This window comes from Calidris pugnax, unplaced genomic scaffold (assembly GCF_001431845.1).
Source record: "Calidris pugnax isolate Ruff unplaced genomic scaffold, ASM143184v1 scaffold8, whole genome shotgun sequence".
NCBI classification, from domain to species: domain Eukaryota; kingdom Metazoa; phylum Chordata; class Aves; order Charadriiformes; family Scolopacidae; genus Calidris; species Calidris pugnax.
The window spans coordinates 19489704-19510584 of NW_015090830.1; the positions used below are offsets into that span (position 1 = coordinate 19489704).

The window sequence follows — 20881 nt, forward strand, 5'->3', positions numbered from 1 at the left end:
CCTGATTTTGAATGCAATAATTTGAAATGTTGCATCTCCTCCACTGTGGGCAGACTTCCATTGGATTAGGACCTCCTTATATTATTTTTGGCTTGTCCCAGTTGGTTAGTGGGAGTGCTGACCTGTGCTCTCGTGGCTGAAGAAGTTACAGCAGGCTGTTTGTTACTGCCACTCTGCCAGGGGTGCCTGCTGCTCCCGCAGGTTCAGGTGATAGGAAAGTGGGATTTCCCCCACCCACCCCCCCCAGGTTTAATTCACTCCAAAGTTGGACAATTTCAATCAAGCCACCTGTCCAAAACTGGCCTTTGAGGTTCATAGTCTCCCCTGCAAAGAGTTATTCCTGCCTGAGCTAGTCCTGTCTGAGGGAAAACCGGATCACACCAGGGGAACAGGGGACTTGTTGGAAAAGCTCATGAGCTGTGTTTGCTCTCATCCATTATGCACAGGCATGATTGGAGTAAGGAGTAATTCAGCCAACAACGAAGCAGTGGAAACGGATCTTAACTGATTGAGGAGCTGGGTACCTAGGAACCTGGGCTTTTAGTGAGTGTCAGTAAAGTTCAGTAGAAAGACATAAATGATAGGCTGCTCCTAATTTGAAGAAGAGTTAGTATACTCAAATGTTACTGTCCTCATGAGGGATAATGGTTGAGCCTTGCTCTGTTAAGTACTTGTAACATGATCTTTTGGCTTAATGTTGAAAGTAGATTGCCCTAGGATGTGCTTTTATGCTCCAATGTGATGCTGTGAAGGCTTATGATGGAAGGACATTCTCTCCTTACTCTGCTCAGGTCATGGGAAGTTGGAGATTTTGCCTGTCACCCCTAATTCTGATTTTTTTTTCCATTCTCTCCAAAGAGCAGCTGCAGGGAAATTATACAGTAGATGGAAAAAAAAAATAATGCATGCGTTTCTTTTCCAACCATTGACCTTGCAGCCTCTTAGAATCCAGCCATATCGTAGCTGAAGCCCCTGAGGCCACCAGGTCTGTGGGGAGGGAGATAACAGTTTCTGAAGAGCTGGCTCGATGCCTGGCCCTTCTAGAAAGTGACACACATGAAAAGGTGCCAACACAGGGAAAGGAAGGAGACTGTAGGTGTTTTATGAAGTGTGTGAAGAAGTGCAGTAGCTACGGATCAAGAAAGTTCACCAGCCCCAGAGGGACACACTGTGCATCAGAGAGGTCCTGAAACATTAATATACTGATGGAGAGGCTTATTTTGTTGCATACTGTGCATGTCTTATGAGTCCACAGCCTGAGATCCTTGTAAATCTTTTACAGCCCGGAATGAACAAGAGGAGCAGGAGGAAAAACGAGAGATAAAGCGAAGATTAACACGTAAGGTGAGAACCAACGTTGATCCTATTGTGACACTATGGTAACTTTCTCCCTACTGCACAGTTGTTTCCCTTTCTCCTTTTCCTCAGCACCATTTTCAAAAGTAGAGTGTGAATCAAGTCCTAAAAGAAATCTTTGAAAGAAATCGCTGATTTTTAGGGTGTAAGTCCATAGATACTGAAGGGAACTGCTTTGTGGGCTATTGCTGGTAACATTTTGAGACCAGACAAAAGAAGATCTAGTCTTGATAAATGGAGGAGCTTTGAACAGTGAAGGGTACAGAGTCTAGCATTTGCCTAATCCAGCTCCCTGTAAATGTAGTGGCTTCTTCAGCCATTACGAAGTGAGCAAAGTTAAAACAATGCTGATTGCATTTGAAAATTCCACTGGAAAAAAAAAAAAAAGGCAAAAAACTGGGAAATAAACTTTTTCTGGAAAGAGAGATTGTCACTTAGGGCATCTAAACTAAATAGAGACAAGCACTCGCAAAATGGTATATAGAGCAGAAAAGAATCTTGTATTCGCAGGGAAGGACAAACGAAACAGCATAGTTTGGCTTTGGTTTTCCTCTCATTTGAAAGTCATTTACTCTTAAAATGAAGAATACTGAAGAATACATTTCGGATACACACATTCAGTTTCACAGCTGGTGTAAATGTCTGCAGATGCCCCAATATAGACAGCCAAGAATCCATCCCGTTATTGCAGATAAACTTTATTTCTCCACTGACATATTTCCTATCTCCAGAGGTGGAGAAAGCCCCCTATAAGCTCACATGCCTGTGAGACAGCACCATCATCCCCTTCCTGTATATATTTAGGTGCCTTTGTCTTTTTGACCTATGTGATCGCAAGCTTTCATGGTATAAATAAGGACAAGGAAAGGGCTGTAAATCTACATGCAAAGGTTACATTCAGAGAGCTGGATTGTTTTCTTTCATTGTTAAAAATCTCACACCTTGTTCTCAGCTCACATAAATCAGCAGAATTCTCCATCACCAACACCAACAATTCTCTGCAGGAGCTAAAAATGCGGCCCAGAGATCTGTAGTATTATTTTTTAAACACTTAAATTCTGGACAGCAATGGCAGGGATGTTCTCGTGTCTCCTCATAGCGCTGCCTGAAAAAAAAAAGATCCTAACTGCATTGCAGATGTTTCATGGGACTCAAGCTCTGCGCAAAGACTAGAAATACCGTTTTACCAGGCTTTTGATTTCCCTGTACGTTGAAAGGTAAACACACACAGGAATCCAGTCCAAAGCTTTGTACCATTTGATGAAGAGCTGTAATAGATAACAAGCAAAGCTACCCATCCCCAATCTGCTGCCTAAGAAATGGAGGCTGGCTAACTCAGCCTGCGGTTCCCATCCTCCGCTATTTTGTAGGAAAGCTGCAAAGCACATGAATTGTCTGTTGCAGGTAGAGTCCACAGCTACTTGCTGTACTAAAACTCCCAGGCTGTTAGAGCATCGCAGCAGTGTCTGCTCCCTGAAACATCAGCAGCCTTCTATGAGATTTATTTCTCTGTCTTGGTTGCACTTTTATGTAGAAACAACAGTGACGGCAGCGTCAGTCCCAGCCCCTGGCAGTCTGCTCAATAATTTCATGCCCCCATTCCTGGTCACATTCCTTTTTAGCCTTTTTTGGCTTCTTCCCTCCTAAAGATTTTTTTCCCCAACGTTTGTGAGGATGGTAGCAGCATGCCTTAGTTAGCATTGTTCGATTTTGGTCATCTTTTTAAACTGTTGCAAATTGTTCTTGTGACACACTGTAATTTTAATGAAAGAACCACAGGCCCGGTCTAACAGCAAATTTTGTTCTCACCTACCAAACATACTGCTGTAAGAGCTCAGGAATCACTAGAGGAAAGAAGTGAACAAAGCAAGCGAGTGGATAGATAACAACTAGAAATGCCAACCACCTCGTGAATCCTGCAAAAATTGTTGTTATTCCCCAGCCCTGCCTTTCATGAGTGTGTCCCAGATGTGTCGTTGTGTCTACAACAGAGCAGCAGCCTCCTTCTGTCGATTTGTACTGAAGCCTTATTACCAAAGGATTTTAAACCTCAGATCAAGCAGAAGTTTAATTGCGCACGGCAAATGTTTTGCCCAGCAGACCTTTCTGTTTGCACCGAGATCTGATGCACACACATGCCTGCAGGGTAAATCCAACATAAGGAGAGCGTGCCACCTCACCTCCTTGTGACCACGTGTAGCTGGTAATAAGAAGGGAAGGGGGGGAGAGATTCTGCAGAAGACACTGAAAAGACTTTTGACCTTGCACTATAGAAATTGCTGCTGTCCCCACAATTTTTGGTGGCGTGATCCTAACGCCAAGGGAACAACCCACTCCATCCATTAAAAAGGCTGTTCTTAAAATTCCTTCAGCGCTGACATTTTGTTACAGCATTATGATGATAAGTTGTAACATGACATGCTGTAATAAGTAAGATTACCTTGCTAGGTCTAGATGCCTTATTAAAGTTGGCAATAAATATCCAGTTGAATTCATCATCCAGACAGGCAATTTCTAAAAAAAAAAAGGTAAAAAAATCAGGTGACCTATAGCGAGTTGCCCCTTTAAGCTCTTTTCATCCCCTCAGACTCATCTAACTCCAGATTAACTGGGGATAGGGAATAGGTGCCATCCAAAGGACAAAAAGGAGGTGAATGCTGCTTGATTCAGTTTCTCTTCTAGCTCGTGTCCCTCCTGCCCGATGAAGTAGAGGTGAAGCGTGTTTGCCTGTCACCTGAGATGCCCAGGGATGGGTTCTGCACATCCAGCCCCCTGATGCTCCCTCTCCCTGCCCCTTGGGGTCCACCGAGCAGCTTCGTTTGAGTGGAGGGACATGCAGATTAGGAGGGGTTTTCTCTGAGTGCTGATCTTTGCCCACAAGCCCGTTCCAGGAATATTCCGCTGCAGAGGCCCTCTGGGAGAAGTGTAGCAGGTGGGTCCCCTCCACGAGGAGATCTGGGCCCCCAGGAATTGCTACTAAGAATTTATCCTCTTTGAACCGTGGTGAATTTGGCTGAGCACCAAGGCAATTAACAGAAGCCTGAACTCCCCCTGAGGACTTCCACTACAGAGAGAGTCATAGCCTGGATTAACAGAACACATTACAAACCACTTGCAAAGAGGAATAAAACTCTCCTTTTCCTACCTTCTCTTGGCTCAAATAGCATCATGCTCCCCATTCCCAGAGCTGTTTGCTGCTTCCTATCCCCCACTGCCAATAGCTAATTTTTCCCAGAGGCCTAGCTCCAAAACTAAAGAATCTTGTAGCTGTAATAGCAACAACCAAAGTGATGAGGTATGGCTATTTCCTAAAATCCATGCAATAATCTGGAATCTTTGCTCCCATTAGATTCCTGCCCCGGTACAACTTAAACTCTCTGCTCACTGGAGAGCAAGCTGGTGCCTCACTAGGAAATGTCTTGCTGTTCAATCTTTTCTTTAATTGACCTCCACTGGCTTGCATCAGCACGGGCTGTTCAAAATAATGAACTCTTGAGAGAGGTGGGACTCATCAGACGGAGGTGAGAGGGAGGCAGTGGGGAAAAAAAAGGTCAGAGAAGAAAACAGGTTAGCGGCTAATTTGGATAAACTGCATTTATAGTCAGAGGGAAAGGTCTTCGGGGCATTTTCATTACACAGCCCTCCTGTGTCTTACCACAAAAGGTGGGGAGCAAAGGAGAGAGGGGACTGTATGTGCTGCTACTTAGGATCTGTAATTTTTCACCTTGGTTTCTTCAATAAATAACAATAACATTTTAATGAGGTAACAAAGCAGGCAACGATGAAGTGACAAGGCAATAAGCTTCATTGTGACTGAAGTGGAGCAAATTCAGCATTTCACATTTGACTAAATCCCAAGACCAGACTGGCCAGAGTATGTCCCCCTCCACTTTACCTGGTGGCAGCGCTTAGGTTTGCTTCATTTCCCCCGTGCCAAGAACAAAGGGGTTTGAGTTAAACCTTCCCTTCCAAATTGGTTTAGTGTCAAAGCTTGAAACGTGCCCATTTTTATCTCCAGTGATCCAGAATATGCAGAGGAAAACTTGATCTCCTGTGACAAGACATGGAAGGTTCTGTCCTCATTTACACAGTTTTTGCATTAATACAAATTTACTTTGAAGGGGATTTTCATCCTGGTTCCCAGTCAAATAACGAGGTAGTCGCCATAAAGTTGTCCTGCTCCCTCAGCTCTCAAATGTTCACAAATAGGTAAATAGAAATGTGTAAGCCCAGGAGGCACCCCCAGAAAAAGTCCAGACATACACATGCACATCCCTTCGACATTAACAGAAGTAACTAAAAAAGGGTCCAGCTCGGTGAGGAGGATCCCTTTGTTCCTGCGTGGAGCACCACTGCCTTGTGCACACGATTGCACTGTGACCTTGACCATGTCCTTTTACTGAAAGTTTCGAACATGCCCTGTTCTTTCTGCCTGTTAGAAGAAGCAGGGCTCGTTCTCAGGTGCTGCCCGAGAAGGATTGTGTAACATTAAGCAATTTTGACACAAGAAACTGCAGCTTACAGGTCATAAAAATAAACTCCAAGATGAGATCTCAGGTGAGCTGTCTCTTATCATGAACAGACATTGCCCTGATGCCTACAGTGGACCCACTTGCAGTCTGTTAGCAAAGCTGTTTTCCCAGCTATTTAAGAGTTAAGGGTGCTCTGGGTAGCCCAGACATACCGAAAGGGGCAGGGCAATTTGTGAACTGTTCAAATAATGTAGCTTAAAGTAATTGCTTTTAGAAAATCACTCAGTGTGGTTGTCCCTTTCTTCATTCAGTGTGGTGTGTCCCTTTCTTCATTCAGTGTGATCAGATCGGCACTTTGGTTTAACGTACTGAATATTTTGTGTGTGGTTATAGATGTAAATATATGCAGATTTATGCCTATACATGAACTATGTGGTATAAGTTGTGGATTTCAGGACTCTCTTTCATAGTCGGAGCACTGGCATGAGATTCGGTGCAGCTTTTTTCTGTTCATAGCTCTGCCCTGGGTGTCCTGGGTCACCTTGAGCTGGTTGCTTGGTCTCTGTGCTTCTCCTGCTCCGGCTGCTCTGTGGGGATGGACAGGCTGCCCACCACTCTGATGGGATGCATAAATACCTTAAATTGCACTAGTTGTAGGTTTCTGAAGCAAAGAAAGGACGTCTAAAACTAATACACAGTAATAGTTGTATGACTTCAGAGAAAGAGAAGGAGCAGCTTTTAGTCTTTGCGATGTTCGGGTGTCACCTAAGAATGAAAAATGCACATTAACACTAAAGTTTCATAATGTGCTTGTGCCCTTGACATTTTTTCTGGTATAACTCAGCACACTGTTCTTCACACCCAGGGGAGGATTGCAGTGTGTTCCAGTGCAGGGGTTGGTTGTACCCAATCTGTTTTTTGTGCATTTGCGAACGTGAGAACTTACCTCAGATTTGTCTCATTTCATCATGTGGCCCTTAACATTAACTGTCATTTCTTTGATTTTAACCCACACCCAGCACACTGAGGAAGCCACGTGAGCTGTTTGAGACCCAGTGCATTACTGAGGTAAATACCAGCAATGAGTTCACATTGCTGGCAAAAGTACCAGTGCTGCCTCTGTGGCTCTTGGTGGTCTTGGGCTCTTGATACCACGTAGACATCAGCCTGGCATGGCCATGCTTCGGTGTATCAACAGCCACCTGCCTTCTCCTTTGCACAGACTTACTAATCACTTAGATGAGCACAAACACGAAAGCCAGCTACTATCAAGAGCTGACAGAACCTGTGAAATAGAGTCAGTCATTTTGTGAGAGTCCTCTTCCAGCTTGGAAAGCTTATAGGAGTTCCTGCTTCCCTTGTAGCCGTTTAGAAACACAGAGTTTAACTCACAGGATTTTATATTTTGGTCATGTCATCATGATCTGTGTAATAAGACATTTTATTTTTTAAAAAAGCTCAATCCTAATCTAAAACAGCATCTAGGCTACATCCTAAAATGATAAAAGCTGAGAAATGTGTGGATAATATTAGTGATTCATTCTTAATTCATGCTGTTGTGAGAAAAGAAGCAGTTGATGTGAATAAAGATGGAGTCTCACCCTTATCTTTGACATTGAACAAGAGGGAATGGCTTCAAGCTGCAACACGGTAGATTTAGACTGGACATTAGGAAACTATTCTTCACAGAAGGAGTGGTCAGACACTGGAACAGGCTGCCCAGGGAGGTGGTTGAGTCACCATCCCTGAAGGTGTTTAAAAGTCGTTTAGATGTGGTGTTGGGGGATACGGTGTAGTGGAGAACTTTGTAGAGTAGGCTTGGTGGTTGGACTCGATGATCCCAAGGGTCTTTTCCAACCGGAATGATTCTATGATTTTGGGGTGTAGTCATAATACTATTTCAGCATAAAGATTCTCTATTCCTATAGCCAGGGCTTAGATTTTAAATAATCAGAAGCAAAATTCTGCTGTGCTGAGTAATAATGCATCAGCGCTAACAAACATGCAGCTCCTAGTGCTAGGGCTGCTAGAAAAAAACGACCAATTTGAAATCACATTCAAGATGGTTTGTAAGAGAGAGAGAAGCTTCACTCATAGCGTAACTGTGAGCTCCAAGCACAGTATAGAGGTTTGGTTTGCTTGCTTTTATTAAAACCTGTCTGTTAATGGCAGCGTGTATTGGGCTTGCAGGTGACTTAGAAGTAGGTTTCAGGGCTGCAGGCTGAAGAGGCATTTTTGTTCTGCTAGAGTGAAAAATAACATTTTTTAATGTATATGTGTTTCAATCTGCTTTATTGTGCCCTCTGGCTTTTCTGACATGGCACTCTAGCTCACAGATGGGTTTGTCCTGTTGTCTAAAAAAATAAAAGGTTATGCCTACGCATTTTGGTTTTTTAAAAAAGGGTCCCCAAAACTCGTAGTCTGAGCTCAGAAGGGCATGCTTCTTGCCAGCCTCACTGCCTACGTGCTCTTGGGCTGACCTGAGCATGGCTGGCCTGAACATGAGTACATGAAACGGGGCTTTTCTTGGAAAGCTTTTGGAATTGTGTGACAAACACACACAGAGTAGCTCGCCACAGGAAATTTCATGCCTCCTGTAGAAGAAGGTGGGTGTGAGAAAACTGTCTAGTTTTAAGATCTTTGCAATATTGAGAAGTTGTGAAGTTGTTCTTTTTCAAACCAGCAAGGAGTTTTTGCCTTATTAAATGCTGTAATTTACCCTAAAATGGCTATGGAGACAACACATAAACTGCCAAGCTGTGACCGGACTGGTGATGGCTGTCCTAGGCAAGGGCATTACATAGCAGTGTAGAGTTCTGCTCCTGGCTACACTTGTTTTTCTCAAGATTTCTCTTCCTTCAGCGTGTGCAAAATGACTGAGCTGCAGCCAGGAGGGGCAGAACCTGATTCCTGTCCCTGAGCATCTCACAGGCATTAGTGCACCTCTGCAGGCTCTCTGCGTGAGGGGTTTGAACCCAGTCCAGGAGGGTATGCTCAGGGCTGTCCATGCAGAGAGAGCAGCCCCACTGCCACCTCCCGTTGCAACCATCTCTTCTAAAAAGAGAAGGGGGAGGCAACTGTCCATGCCAAGAACAAGCACACAGGGATTTAAATACAGAGGCAGGATGGGGCGGTGGAGCTGTCTCGCATCAACACCCAAATGCTGGAAAAAGGTGGGATTTCAAGCATGTGCTTCTCTTTCTTGTGGTCTGGCAAATTTTTCACCCTCCACTTAGTATCCTGGATGTTTTGAATCTTAATTCTCCCTGGAAGATGAAATGCAGGGAACTGAGATACTTATTTTGGGAGGAAAGTGGAACTGTATGTCTGGATCCAGAAGCCTAAATACCTTTGTGGGATAGAGTCTTAAACATTTTATGAAATATTTAGTCCTTTCACTATTCACAAGGGTGAAGTGCTGCAACACACACCTATTTCTAACGAGTGGGAATAGCATAATACACTGTCTAGCTAATTGTTAGCAGGATATTATTTTTCACTCTAATGGTGAAACCTTTGCAGCTAATGTACAGCCACACGCACACACATACGTAGCACCTTTTTCAGGAGCACTTAATTGCTTGACATGAACCAGCATGCTGTCCATCCAAGGAGAAATGACCACTGAAAGTCAATTCCTGTCCCCTGTGACTGACAGTGCGATAGGTGGACTACCAGCACACTGTTTCTCATTTGAGAGGAGAGTTTTGGCTGTGGCTGCCTATTCTGCTGTGGGATTTGAAAGAAATTCTTGGGAACAGTGAAGATGTTTTCTTGATGTGATAGAGTCCACCCTTGCAATTTATTTTTTTTCTGGACTTGCAGTATGTAATGTAAATTTTTAAAAGTCAAATTCGCTGTGACACAAAATTCCCCTCAGCATACATTGAAGAGTTCAGTGTCCAATAATCATCATCTTGCCTGCCTTTTCTGGAGGTAAGGACAAGTCTGCAGAATATCAGAATGGTAAGGAAAGTCATTTGTCACCTTTTGCACCCAGGAGCCTCTGGGTGCCTTTGCCTGACTCTTCCCAGGCAGCGCAGAAGCACTCACAGCAGCTCAAGGCTGAGGGATGTACAGCCTGTGCTGATAGTCTTAAAGTGGTGTTGTGGTCCTTGTCTCTTCCTGAGACATTGGTGCACGAAGAGACTTCCTTGCATTACATCTCATTTCTGCCAGGGGTGATCAACCTCAGCCAAAGATTGAGTTCTCCAGCCACAGTTGCTTCCCAAACAACAGTGGGCTGCTCTGGCAGCAAGGTGGGGTGATGTTCAAGGTGCTATAACAAGAGGTTATCTCCCAAGTAGTAATTCTCTGAAAGGCTGATAAAAACAATGGTGCTGGGAATGTGTGAAGTCCTCATGTCTTTTTCTACTCCTCCCTCAAACCTGCAGCTGAGTCAAAGGCCCACGGTAGAAGAGCTACGTGAGAGGAAGATCCTCATCCGCTTCAGTGACTACGTAGAAGTGGCAGATGCGCAGGACTACGACAGGAGGGCAGACAAACCCTGGACACGTCTCACAGCCGCCGACAAAGTAAGTGGAACAACTTTGGGAGAGCCATGGTCTGAGTAGCTAGAGCGTGTCACAGCAAAGGGCATCCCTTGGGTCCCATGGGTCCCACGACCATCAGGGAATAAGCCTCCACCTGACGTCCCTTCCCAGCACACTTGTGGTTTCTCAAGGTTTGTTGTTTGAGTCATAAGTCTTTGGAAGAAGGTTCCTACATGTATGGAAAGCAGGAGCAAGGCTAGCAGCGTTAAACCACTGAAATAGAGAGGAGAGAACGTGAAGCCCTTTGAGGAAAGGTCTTGATAGCAACCCTGTTATTTGTTTCTTGGCTTTGGTCTTGCCACATAATTTCTGCCAGCTGAGAGCTACCCTGCAAGAGCTGGCAGAGCAGTGTGACGACAGCACTTCCCAGAATTGCGACGCCAGGACAGAGCAGGCCTGGGTGCAAAAATGGCAGCAAGTCACATAATTGGCAAAAGCACCTGCCACGGAAGCCAGGGAACTTCTTTATGGTGTGTTAGGACAGGGATATTTACTCAGGATTTCTGCCCCATTCCACAGGGTGTTTTAAGCACTGAACTGCAATGGCCTGAGCCCTGGGGATGAAGAAAAGCTGCGTGTTCGTTATTGAGTGTGCTGTCCTCTGAGCACCAGTGGGACCTTCACAAAGTGATGTCTCTGGGGGCAGCATTGGTGGCAGAGGCATTAAATTGCTGGCAAATTATAAGAGTCATATCCTGAAGGTCTTAATCGTGCTGCAGGAAGAAGACTTAAAAATTTTATGGCCACTGTAAGAGAAGGGGACTGCGAGGCTGATCAGTGACTCCCACGCTTTAGTCACTCTATGAGGTCCATGTAATTTTAAAGACTTTCGGGTACCCGACTATGTCTTTGCTGTGGGACTCAGGCAGCTGGAGACTACAATGTCAGGGGAGCAGGATTCCTGGCCATGCCACTTATTTATGATGCTCTTGGTTTTATTCACAGAGGAAAGGGCAGCCTGTTACACTTGTGTAATGTAACCAAAGGACTTGTATAGTTTTGTGATCGCTGGTTTTCTCCTTGACAGAGCTTTTTTTCAGATTAGCTTTGCATAAGTTAATGTAGCATAAACTGGTCTGAAAAAAAAAAAGAAAAACTTCCTCAGGACTATACACAGACCATGATATACTGGGTTAAATTAGCTTTTCCCATTTTACCTTCTTCACATTGGATAAGATCTTATTCAACTGACTTAGTTATATTCTCCCAATTGGTAGATGAGGGAGGCAATAAATCTCCAGCTGCTTCTGTACCCTTTGAGAGATCCCTGTCTGGGATGAAAGGCATGGAGAGACCCAGCTGGGGAAGGAGAAGATTTGGTGTCGAAAGAGGTCCTTCCTCATTCTGTGTCTGGGAAAAGAACAAGTATTCAGTACCACTATTAAATGTAGCCTGATAAAGAATTCAGTATTAAGGCCTCAGAGTACTTTGAGGTCAGTTTCTCATAATGAATATGCAAAGTCCATACACAGAGCAAAGGGCTTAAGTTCTCCAGGTGAACCTTTTCTAAGCAAAGCAGGAGTAGAAGAAATGTTTGTCATTCTAATATAAATGCCACTTACGGCATAAGGAAGCAGATACATTATTTGGGGGGTTTGGGTCAGATGGGCAGTGTTCTGATTTCTGCCATCAGATGACCTGCTTTTCCCCACCACTGTGTCCACTGTTGGAAAAAATAGCCAGACAAACTGGAAGCAACTCTAAAATGTCTGACAAAGCTGCAACATCCTATAGAAGATTATTTTCTTGCAGAGCTTTGATTCAATAACCATCTTCATTGGTCAGCACAGGCTAGATTTATTGCAAAAATAGGTTTTTAGTAATGGACTTTTCTGATGTCAGTAAACCTGGCTCTGTGTCCTGGGTGTCGGGAACTGCCTTCAGTCTGACCTCATCTTTACCAGGTCTGACTGTTAGAAGAATGAAAAGGGCACTTCTGAATCTCTCCAGCAGGTGAGGGGTGCAGGGGGGAATAGATTTGGGACCTCGTGGGAGTCAGCAGCCCACCTGGCCTCCTTCACAGGCCGTTCAGCAGCAAAGCACTCTGCTGAAGGTAGGCCCTTGAGTTGCTGCGTAGCCATGGCTCCATCCTGATAGACAGAGGCAGAGCCTGACAGACATTTCTAAGGTAAATAAAAACCCAAAGCTGTGCAGAAAGAGCACAAGGGGCCTTTTCTGTAGATCACTCTTGCAAAATCTATCACTTAGAGCTTGTCAAGGCAAAGGTAGTTGGTGACTGGATCAGTGGATGTTACAAAAAGCCCTGTTTTGGGCTCATGCTGTCCGTAGTGGTTTAGCTTTCCTTCATTGAGAAAAAAATTCCTGACAGACATGAGCAGCCCCTTGCAGCCACTGATGCTGATTTCAGCATCACAGTTCCAGGCAGTGGCACACACCTTGGACCATGGGAGCATTTGGCTGCAGCAGCCTCAGTGATCTTCTTCGTACCCTCACAATAAAACCCATTTGTGAGCTACAAATACCACAGGGCTGTCAGAAGTGACAACTTCAGGGCCTGGGACTTGAGCCAGTCCCACTGAGTGCCCTCTCCAACACAAAGCTGAGTTCCGCCAAGTCACCCCTTTTTACTTTTTTTGCTTTATTTTTGAATATTTCGCTTCCTGCCAGTCACCCCTGGTTTTCTTTTCTCTTGTGGACAAAACATAGAGGCTTTAGGCAACTGAGTCTCCTGTGAATGCTGAATACAACCACCTGTGGCTAGTTTTCTGCTGGATTGGGGTGTTGAATCGACTCAGTAAATGGCACAGCTGGGTCAGAAGGGCAGAGGAGCACAGCCCGGGGCAGAGAGGAGGGCAGGGAACCGGGCACCCTTCTTCCCCTTCCAAGTACATTCAAGGTCAGGTTGAACGGGGCTCTGAGCAACCTGACCTAGTTGAAGATGTCCCTCTCATCACAGGGGGAGGTTGGACTAGATGACCTTTAAACATCGCAGGGGGAGGTTGGACTAGATGACCTTTAAAGGTCCCTTCCAACCCAAACTATTCTGTGATTCTATTAAGTCAGCTCAGCTGCTTTAGGTAACTTCACCCAAGGAAATTCTGGACCTCATAAAGGTAGGAGACATCTCAAATACGAGTTTGGTGAGATCTGAGCAGACTTTACTCACAGTCTGGCTCTGAAAATGATCGCAGTGTTTGAGCAACTCTGGTGCATGTTCTTTTTCTCATGTTAATTTGGATTTTGTACATGAAAGTGTTTATATAATAAGCCAGGATCGGGTTCTGTATCTGCATTGTCTTTGATATGTTTTCAGATTGAGCCATTCCACCGAAGCATGTATCTCTTCCCTTATGTGATTTAGAACATGTTTATATCTGTTCCTTTTCACATTTTAAAGACTTTATTATGTTTTTCTTTCTCTCTCTGATAGTGTTATCTGCTTCACTTTTAATATACTGTTTTGAGAACAAAGTGAACTTATTTTGATCTCTCTCATTTATACATTTATGAGTTTATTTCTCCTTTGCAGGCAGCCATTCGAAAAGAGCTTAATGAATTTAAAAGCACTGAAATGGAAGTTCATGAATTAAGTAGGCATCTAACAAGGTAAGCTGAGATTAATTTTTTAAGAGTATCAATGAATACTGTTGTCAAAAAAAAAAAAAAAAAAATTTCTCCAACACCCACTGAACACACCGTGAGGTCTAAACAACATTTAGAATTACAGGCTGTAAAAGAAACTCGCAGAGAGGAACTCGTACTGCCTCGTTCCATGGCAGTATGCAGGCACGGGCCATCTGTTTAATATAGTGTAACCTCCTTTTATTTTACTTTTTTAAATCATCATGCTCTAGCCGCATGACTGTTCTTCTGGTGTCAAAAGCAAATAGTGTTGGTGTAGAGCAAACAGCATTGGTAGAGGCTGAATGAATTATATGTGACGCCCAACTACTCGGCCTGTGCCGAGGCTGCCCTGGCTTTGGTGCTGGGATGAGCTGAACTCCTGGCATTTCAGCTGAAGTCAGGCCTTTGCAAAGTGACATTAACCCACACTCGTTGTCAGACGTTAAAAATCAGTGTTAGGTATTGAAGACAAATGAGAGTGGGATCTGGTACAACGCTGGAGCTGTCCCTGCATTAATATGTTCATCAGCTGGGTGCTCATAAAAAATGCAGTTAATACTTTTAAGAAAAATACAGAAAAGCTTAAGGCAAAATTAATTTTGTATTAGGGGATTTTTATGTGTATAAATTAATAATCATATTAAAATTCACCACATGTATAATGCATATAGTCCCTTGCAGAAATGATCTCCTTTCTACTGCCTAGCATGTGCTGGGGTGGCAGCACTGGGGTTTTAAGGAGTGCTGCTAGAGATACGCCGGCTGCCTGTCAGCCAGGAGGGCTTTGGAGGAAGCTTTAGGGTGTCCAGGTGGCCTAGATCTGTTGACCCCAGTGACTGAGCCTTTGAGGGACATTTGGGTCACTCCTCCAGGAGGGTGGTGACAAATTTGGAAACGATGAGGCTTTTTTAAAGGGGGATGTTGCTACAAGGAATTGAGCTCCATCAAGAGCTCAGTATATGGTGAGGGGTCTGGAGCACAAGTCTTATGAGGAGAGGCTGAGGGAACTGGGGTTATTCAGCCTGGAGAAGAGGAGGCTGAGGGGAGACCTTATTGCTCCCTACAACTACCTGAAAGGAGGTGGGGGTCGGTCTCTTCTCCCAAGTCACAGGCGACAGGACAAGAGGAAATGGCCTCAAGTTGCGCCAGGGGAGGTTCAGGCTGGATATTAGGAAAATTTTTTTCACTGAAAGGGTTATCAGACATTGGAATGGGCTGCCCAGGGAGGTGGCTGAGGCACCATCCCTGGAGGTGTTCAAAAGACAGGTTGGTGTAGTGCTGGGAGGTATGGTTTAGTGATGGTGTTGCTTTTTGTTTGTTGTGTGGGTGTTTATTTTTGTCAAAATTAGGTTGATGGTTGGACAAGATGATCTTTAAGGTCCCTTCCAACCTAGAAGACTCTGTGATTCTATATTTCCACCAGACCTTTAGCATCCCACAAACATAGAGGCTGGTTTAGTTTTTCAGAAGTCTCTCCAGCTGCTTGCCTTTCACAGCTTTCTGGGCAGTATTTTGCTTCTCTTCCAGTGTTGGGGTGAGCAGTGACCCTCTGAGGTGACTCAGTTTGTATTTGAAAGCCACCAAGTGGCTTTGACTTGCCAAGTCTGGGCCTATACTCGGCTATAGCTAATGTAATAGAAATTGGGATGACGGTTTGTCCGAAGTTCAGTAGAACTTGCTGGTTAGACAAGTGGCCTCAGGAAATACGCACTTGAAGGAAGTGCGCTTCAACAAAATACAGTAATTCCCTTGAACAAACTTAGCTAAATCACCATTATAAAATCATTAGGAAGGTAATGAGCTATTCATGTCATTAAGCAGTGGCATGAGCTGAGCAAAGAATGTGAGTGTTGCTTTACCGGTGGGACACATTAATTCATGATAGAGTGGAAAATCAAAGCTTAAAAATAAAATATACCTCTGCAGAGCTGACAAACCCAGGCCTCCTGACACAGGGTGGGCTTGCAGGAGGAGTGGCCACTTTAGCTCCACTTGTCGCTGTAGCCTTGGACATTATGGAATAATCATACTTGAACTGTATGTCAGTCTTTCTGGGTGAAGAGCATAAGGTTTATCTAAACCACAGTTTTTGTGGAATCAGGCGTGGTGTGGTCTGAAAGAGGCCTGGCTGATCTGAAATAACTCAGAGATCTGATGGGATGGACCCAAAGTGTGTGAGTGCCTTTGGCAGATTTTGGTACAAACAGCTTACGCCTGTGATTCTGGCGAGGACCAAGGCAGTGTGTCTGCTCTGGGTCCACAGTGCCAGCATGGGCTGTGTCACTGTAGCAATTAATTCTCTGGGGTTTTTTTTAATGTACAATACGCACTTGAGACTATTATCTTACTATTTCTCTTTTTTTTTTTTCTTTTTTTCTTTTTTTTTTTTCTTTTTTTCTTTTTTTTTTTTCTTTTTTTCTTTTTTTTTTTTCTTTTTTTCTTTTTTTTTTTTCTTTTTTTCTTTTTTTTTTTTCTTTTTTTCTTTTTTTTTTTTCTTTTTTTCTTTTTTTTTTTTCTTTTTTTCTTTTTTTTTTTTCTTTTTTTCTTTTTTTTTTTTCTTTTTTTCTTTTTTTTTTTTCTTTTTTTCTTTTTTTTTTTTCTTTTTTTCTTTTTTTTTTTTCTTTTTTTCTTTTTTTTTTTTCTTTTTTTCTTTTTTTTTTTTCTTTTTTTCTTTTTTTTTTTTCTTTTTTTCTTTTTTTTTTTTCTTTTTTTCTTTTTTTTTTTTCTTTTTTTCTTTTTTTTTTTTCTTTTTTTCTTTTTTTTTTTTCTTTTTTTCTTTTTTTTTTTACCTTTGCATTTAGGTTTCATAGACCGTAGCAGTTCAACTCTACCTGACTACTATGCCGTCTTCACAACTAAAAGGAACCATAAGTGCTGGTATTATTCACTTCCCTGTTACGTACAATGTAAATCTTCTGAACTGCCTTTTTAAAAAAAAAAAAAAGAAAAAGAAAAAAAGTAGAAAAATAAATATTAAAAAAAGGAAAATTGTATTTACATGTGATGGGTACTGCAGCATCATCAGACCTGCTGGTTCAAGCTTCAATAACAGAAAATACCCCTGGTGGGAACCGTGCCAAGACTTGGCATCTATGTATAAGACTTTCCTGGCATGTGGATGTGCCATACCTGTTCAAGCCCAGCTGGTGGTGCATCCATTTCGTCTTCGGGCGCCCCTCATCCTGACAAGCCTCTGTCATCAACTCTAGCGACCCCTGAGATGGTGTTCAGGGAATCACTGGCCTGGGTGATGTCTCCAAAAGACCAGCACCTACGGCACTAAAGCACTTATACCAAACACTCCTTTCAGGCTGCGAGCACCTTAGGAGGACGGTGAAGGATCAACACTCCTCTACGGGCCACCCCATCTGTGAATACCATCTGACTAGAAATGCATTTCTTTCCCTGGAGAAATTTATGGCCAGTCGATAGGCATCGTTCAGCTCCCAAGAAGAAAAAGGCATCGCCTGTAAAGAACCTGGACTCCCTCCTGAAGGCTGGTTGAGTTCTTGCAACTGTTTATTTTTCATCTCCTTCAAGTATAATTTTCTAAACCCAGCTGTGAACCCATCAGCAGTAAGCGACAAGAATGCTGAGGACAAGCAAGCAAACCCCATCTCTTCATGGTCACTGCATGGCATTCGCTCAGCTTGTAGATTGTTTTTACGCCCAAGCCTCGTGATCGTGTGAGAGCCGACGCGTGCCCGGCCCCAAGAAAGGCTGGCATTCCCACCCGCTCCGCAGGGGACAGGAGGAACTGGGGGGTCAATGGGGGGTATCTGTCCTCTCTGCATCAGGTGTTTCAAGAACTGATCCTAACCTCGCACTGAGAAACACGTGACAGATTGTGGTACCCGGCCTGACAACAGGAGTCTGGTGCACTGCTATGAATGGTGGGACTTGTCACCTGTACCCACGGCTGAGGCCCAAGGACAGCAATTCAAAGGTGTTCTGTTTTGGTTTTAATTTATTTTTATTATAGTAGTTTAACACACAAACTGACCGAGTAGAGCTCAGAGAGCTGGTCGCTCTGGGCCTGGTTTACCTGCCAACTTAAGTGTGTGCTTAACACTAAGTGAGCATGCAAAGAGCCTCACTGCATTCAGGAAGATGTCTGACAGGCTTAATTGAAGCTGGACACATGTAAGTGCTTTTCTGAACTTTGGCCAGCACCTCCCAGAATCAAGCCCTTAACTAGCGTAACGCCAGCAAGCTGGGGCAAACATTGTCTAGGATTCCTTTCCAGCTCTTACAAGGAACTGTTATGCCATGTTTTGGGCCGCTGGCCCAAAGCACTGTAGCAACATCACTGGTAAGAAGTTCCAGATTATTACTTCAGGACACCCTTTTTCTTCCACAACAGCTATTTTGCTTTGACAGTTTGAACAGAGAGGCCAAAGTTTTTTACTACAATGTTGTTATTTCTGTTATTATTATTTTTTTCCTTTCTCACTGTCTTCCGTGTATCTATCCACTCTTCTCATGCTCCCTCTCTACCTCCCCCCATGCCGTGCTAACATTGCCCTTTACCAATCAGGGGCTGAGAAGCCTCTCTCACCTGAGCACTTAGTGGCCAACGCTGTGTAGTGCCAACACTTCTGCCTCTTCTCAGGCCTTCTTCTCATTCCCCTGGTGGCAGGAGTAAAGCGAAGGCACCTGCATGTAGCCCATGGAGTTGCTCTAGCTTCCAGCCTGCCCAGATGACACCGGCACTCCGTTCTGCTTCGCAGCGGTACTCGGTACCTCACAGGTTTGCTCTCCATCAGAGACAAGGGACAGCATTTCATTCTCATCTGTGGCCATTCTTGCAGTGCTATGGGGTATCAGCTACTGAACAACAATTGGCTGCTATAGGATGGAAGATGCTACAAAGGAAAGTAAAAACCAGCTGGTTTTTGGTACCTCGTTTTTGAGACAGCCTGTCCTTGACGTGGGACGCTTCCCAGGTGAGGTAATGATTGCTGATGAAACACACACAAGGTGATCCATGTATCACCAGCTCACAGTTGCTTTAGCTACAAGTTCATCAGCAGTGGTAGCCTTTAATGTGCCATATTATTAGCTCAGTGCAGCAAAGACAGAGCACGTAAGTACTGGCCAGGAATACGCTGCCAGGGGGGTTCATGTTTTTGGATTCACTGACTTACCCATGCACCCATAGCAAGACTGCCCACAGCTTTAAAAAGGGAAAACAAAATTAGGCTTTTGACTACACACACATTGCATTAGGGAAGGGCTCTGCAACATAGCTGTTTTGAAGGGCAACAAGCCCTCACATTCCCAGTATGGATCCCATGCCTCCCCTGCCAGCGTTAGCTTAGAGGTTCAGCCTGAAAGGGAAAGGAGGCCATTTAAGGACCAGCCGTGACAGAAACCACAGAACTTAGTAAGCTGCTGGGAAGAAAAGGTGAGATACTTTTTTTTTCCATTTTATGATTAAAACGAAGAGGAAAGAGGTAGAAGTAGCAGACTGCTGCTGTCAGTCTGTTGTCGGTGCTACAGTGCCCAGGGGAACAGGCAGTCTGTGGGCAAAGTCACTCTGGGTACTGCCACTGAGCCCAGCAGTGCCCGCGCCTGGCAGGCTGGGAGCCCAAATAAAGCCCTGGGCAGCAGCTGAGCCTACTCCTGGGTGATGGCCAGACCCTCCCCAGCACCCTGCCTTCCTCTGGGTGGGCCCAAGGCAGGTCCCTGCCAACCTCTTACCAAGTTGTCACCTCTGCCTGCCTCAGGATTCAGGCTGTCCCCAGGGCAGCTACACGTGGCAATGCTTTTTTCTTTTTTAATGATGTTAACTCCTGGCTGAGCAGACACCAGGACACAGTGGAAGAACTGCCATATTTCTCCCGAATTGCAAGGAGAGCTTGTTACTGGAGAGGGAGGAAGAGGAGGAGAAAGAAGCCATATAAAGTGTTTGGCACTGGAGCAAGCATCACGGAACTGGCACTTCATCTGGTTTTAGTTTCAGTTGATCTGGGTATTTTGCAAAGTGACCCTTTGGCGAGGCATTCTTCAACAACCTGTCAGTGCCTGAACACTGCAGCGCGTCCTCAGTTTGCACACCCACCTCTCACATCCATAGGAAAGCTGCAAGCAGACTGGGGAACAGTTAGTCCTTTTTTTTATTTTTTTAAATCTGTTTTTCTTCTTATCTGTGAAAGCCATCTCTACCGCAGTAAAGTAGTTGTGATTCTGTTGAGGGTGAAAAAAATAAGAGTCATGATTTCCCCCCCTTCAACCTGGATTACATATAGGATGTAAAGGTGATAAAATTTCTGCTAAGACTCGGTTAATACCACAGTTACCACCACCCGGTCACATTAGGGGGAGATTAATAGTAGTAATAAAGAAATTGCATCAGGTTTAGATAATGGAAAACTCAACTAAGAGCAAAAATGGCTATTCCAATCATCCATCTCCAGGGCTGATAATGGAGATAATACTCTCGACTCAAGGAAGAAAAACATTTTGGTTATAATCCACTGAATGCTGATGGGTTATTCATACTTAAAATGTACCAGTATTGTGACATCTGACAGCCTGTGGAAAGATGACATGGACAATGGGGGGGCTGGGGATTAGAAAAGCAACTCCAAAACGTCTAGACAAGTTTTGATTGAGAAAAAAAAAAAAAAAAAAAAAAAAAAAGTAATGGGAGAAAAATGTAAAAAATTATCTTAGTTCTCCTTTTAAGAAACATTCGCGTGATGTCTTCTATTTTCTGGGTACTGTTTATAATTATTTCTTGCATTGATGCAGGCCTGCTGCTGTGCATCCCGCCAGCCCTTTAACTGCTAAAAAAAAAAAAAAAAAAAAAAGAAGTGATGGTGAGGAAACAGTGGTGACCTGGCCCTCCCACCCACACCCTCACCAGCCACGGGCCTTCAGAAAAGAAGGAAGGGGGGGGGGGGGAAAGAA

At 44.1% G+C, this 20881-nt stretch overlaps 1 protein-coding gene across 5 annotated transcripts in view; it reads left to right on the forward strand.

Annotated features, from left to right (window-relative positions):
• LOC106887409 (phosphatase and actin regulator 1) overlaps window positions 1-20611 on the forward strand; it is a 179964-nt gene extending 159353 nt beyond the window's left edge. For all 5 annotated transcript variants that reach the window (XM_014940906.1, XM_014940902.1, XM_014940903.1 and 2 more), the window contains 4 exons: window positions 1283-1344; window positions 10223-10363; window positions 13872-13948; window positions 16768-20611. In XM_014940906.1, coding sequence (XP_014796392.1) covers window positions 1283-1344; window positions 10223-10363; window positions 13872-13948; window positions 16768-16783 — 296 coding nt within the window. In that variant the 3' untranslated portion in view covers window positions 16784-20611. The remainder of the gene's footprint in view (window positions 1-1282; window positions 1345-10222; window positions 10364-13871; window positions 13949-16767) is intronic.
• The last annotated feature ends 270 nt before the right edge of the window (window positions 20612-20881 follow it).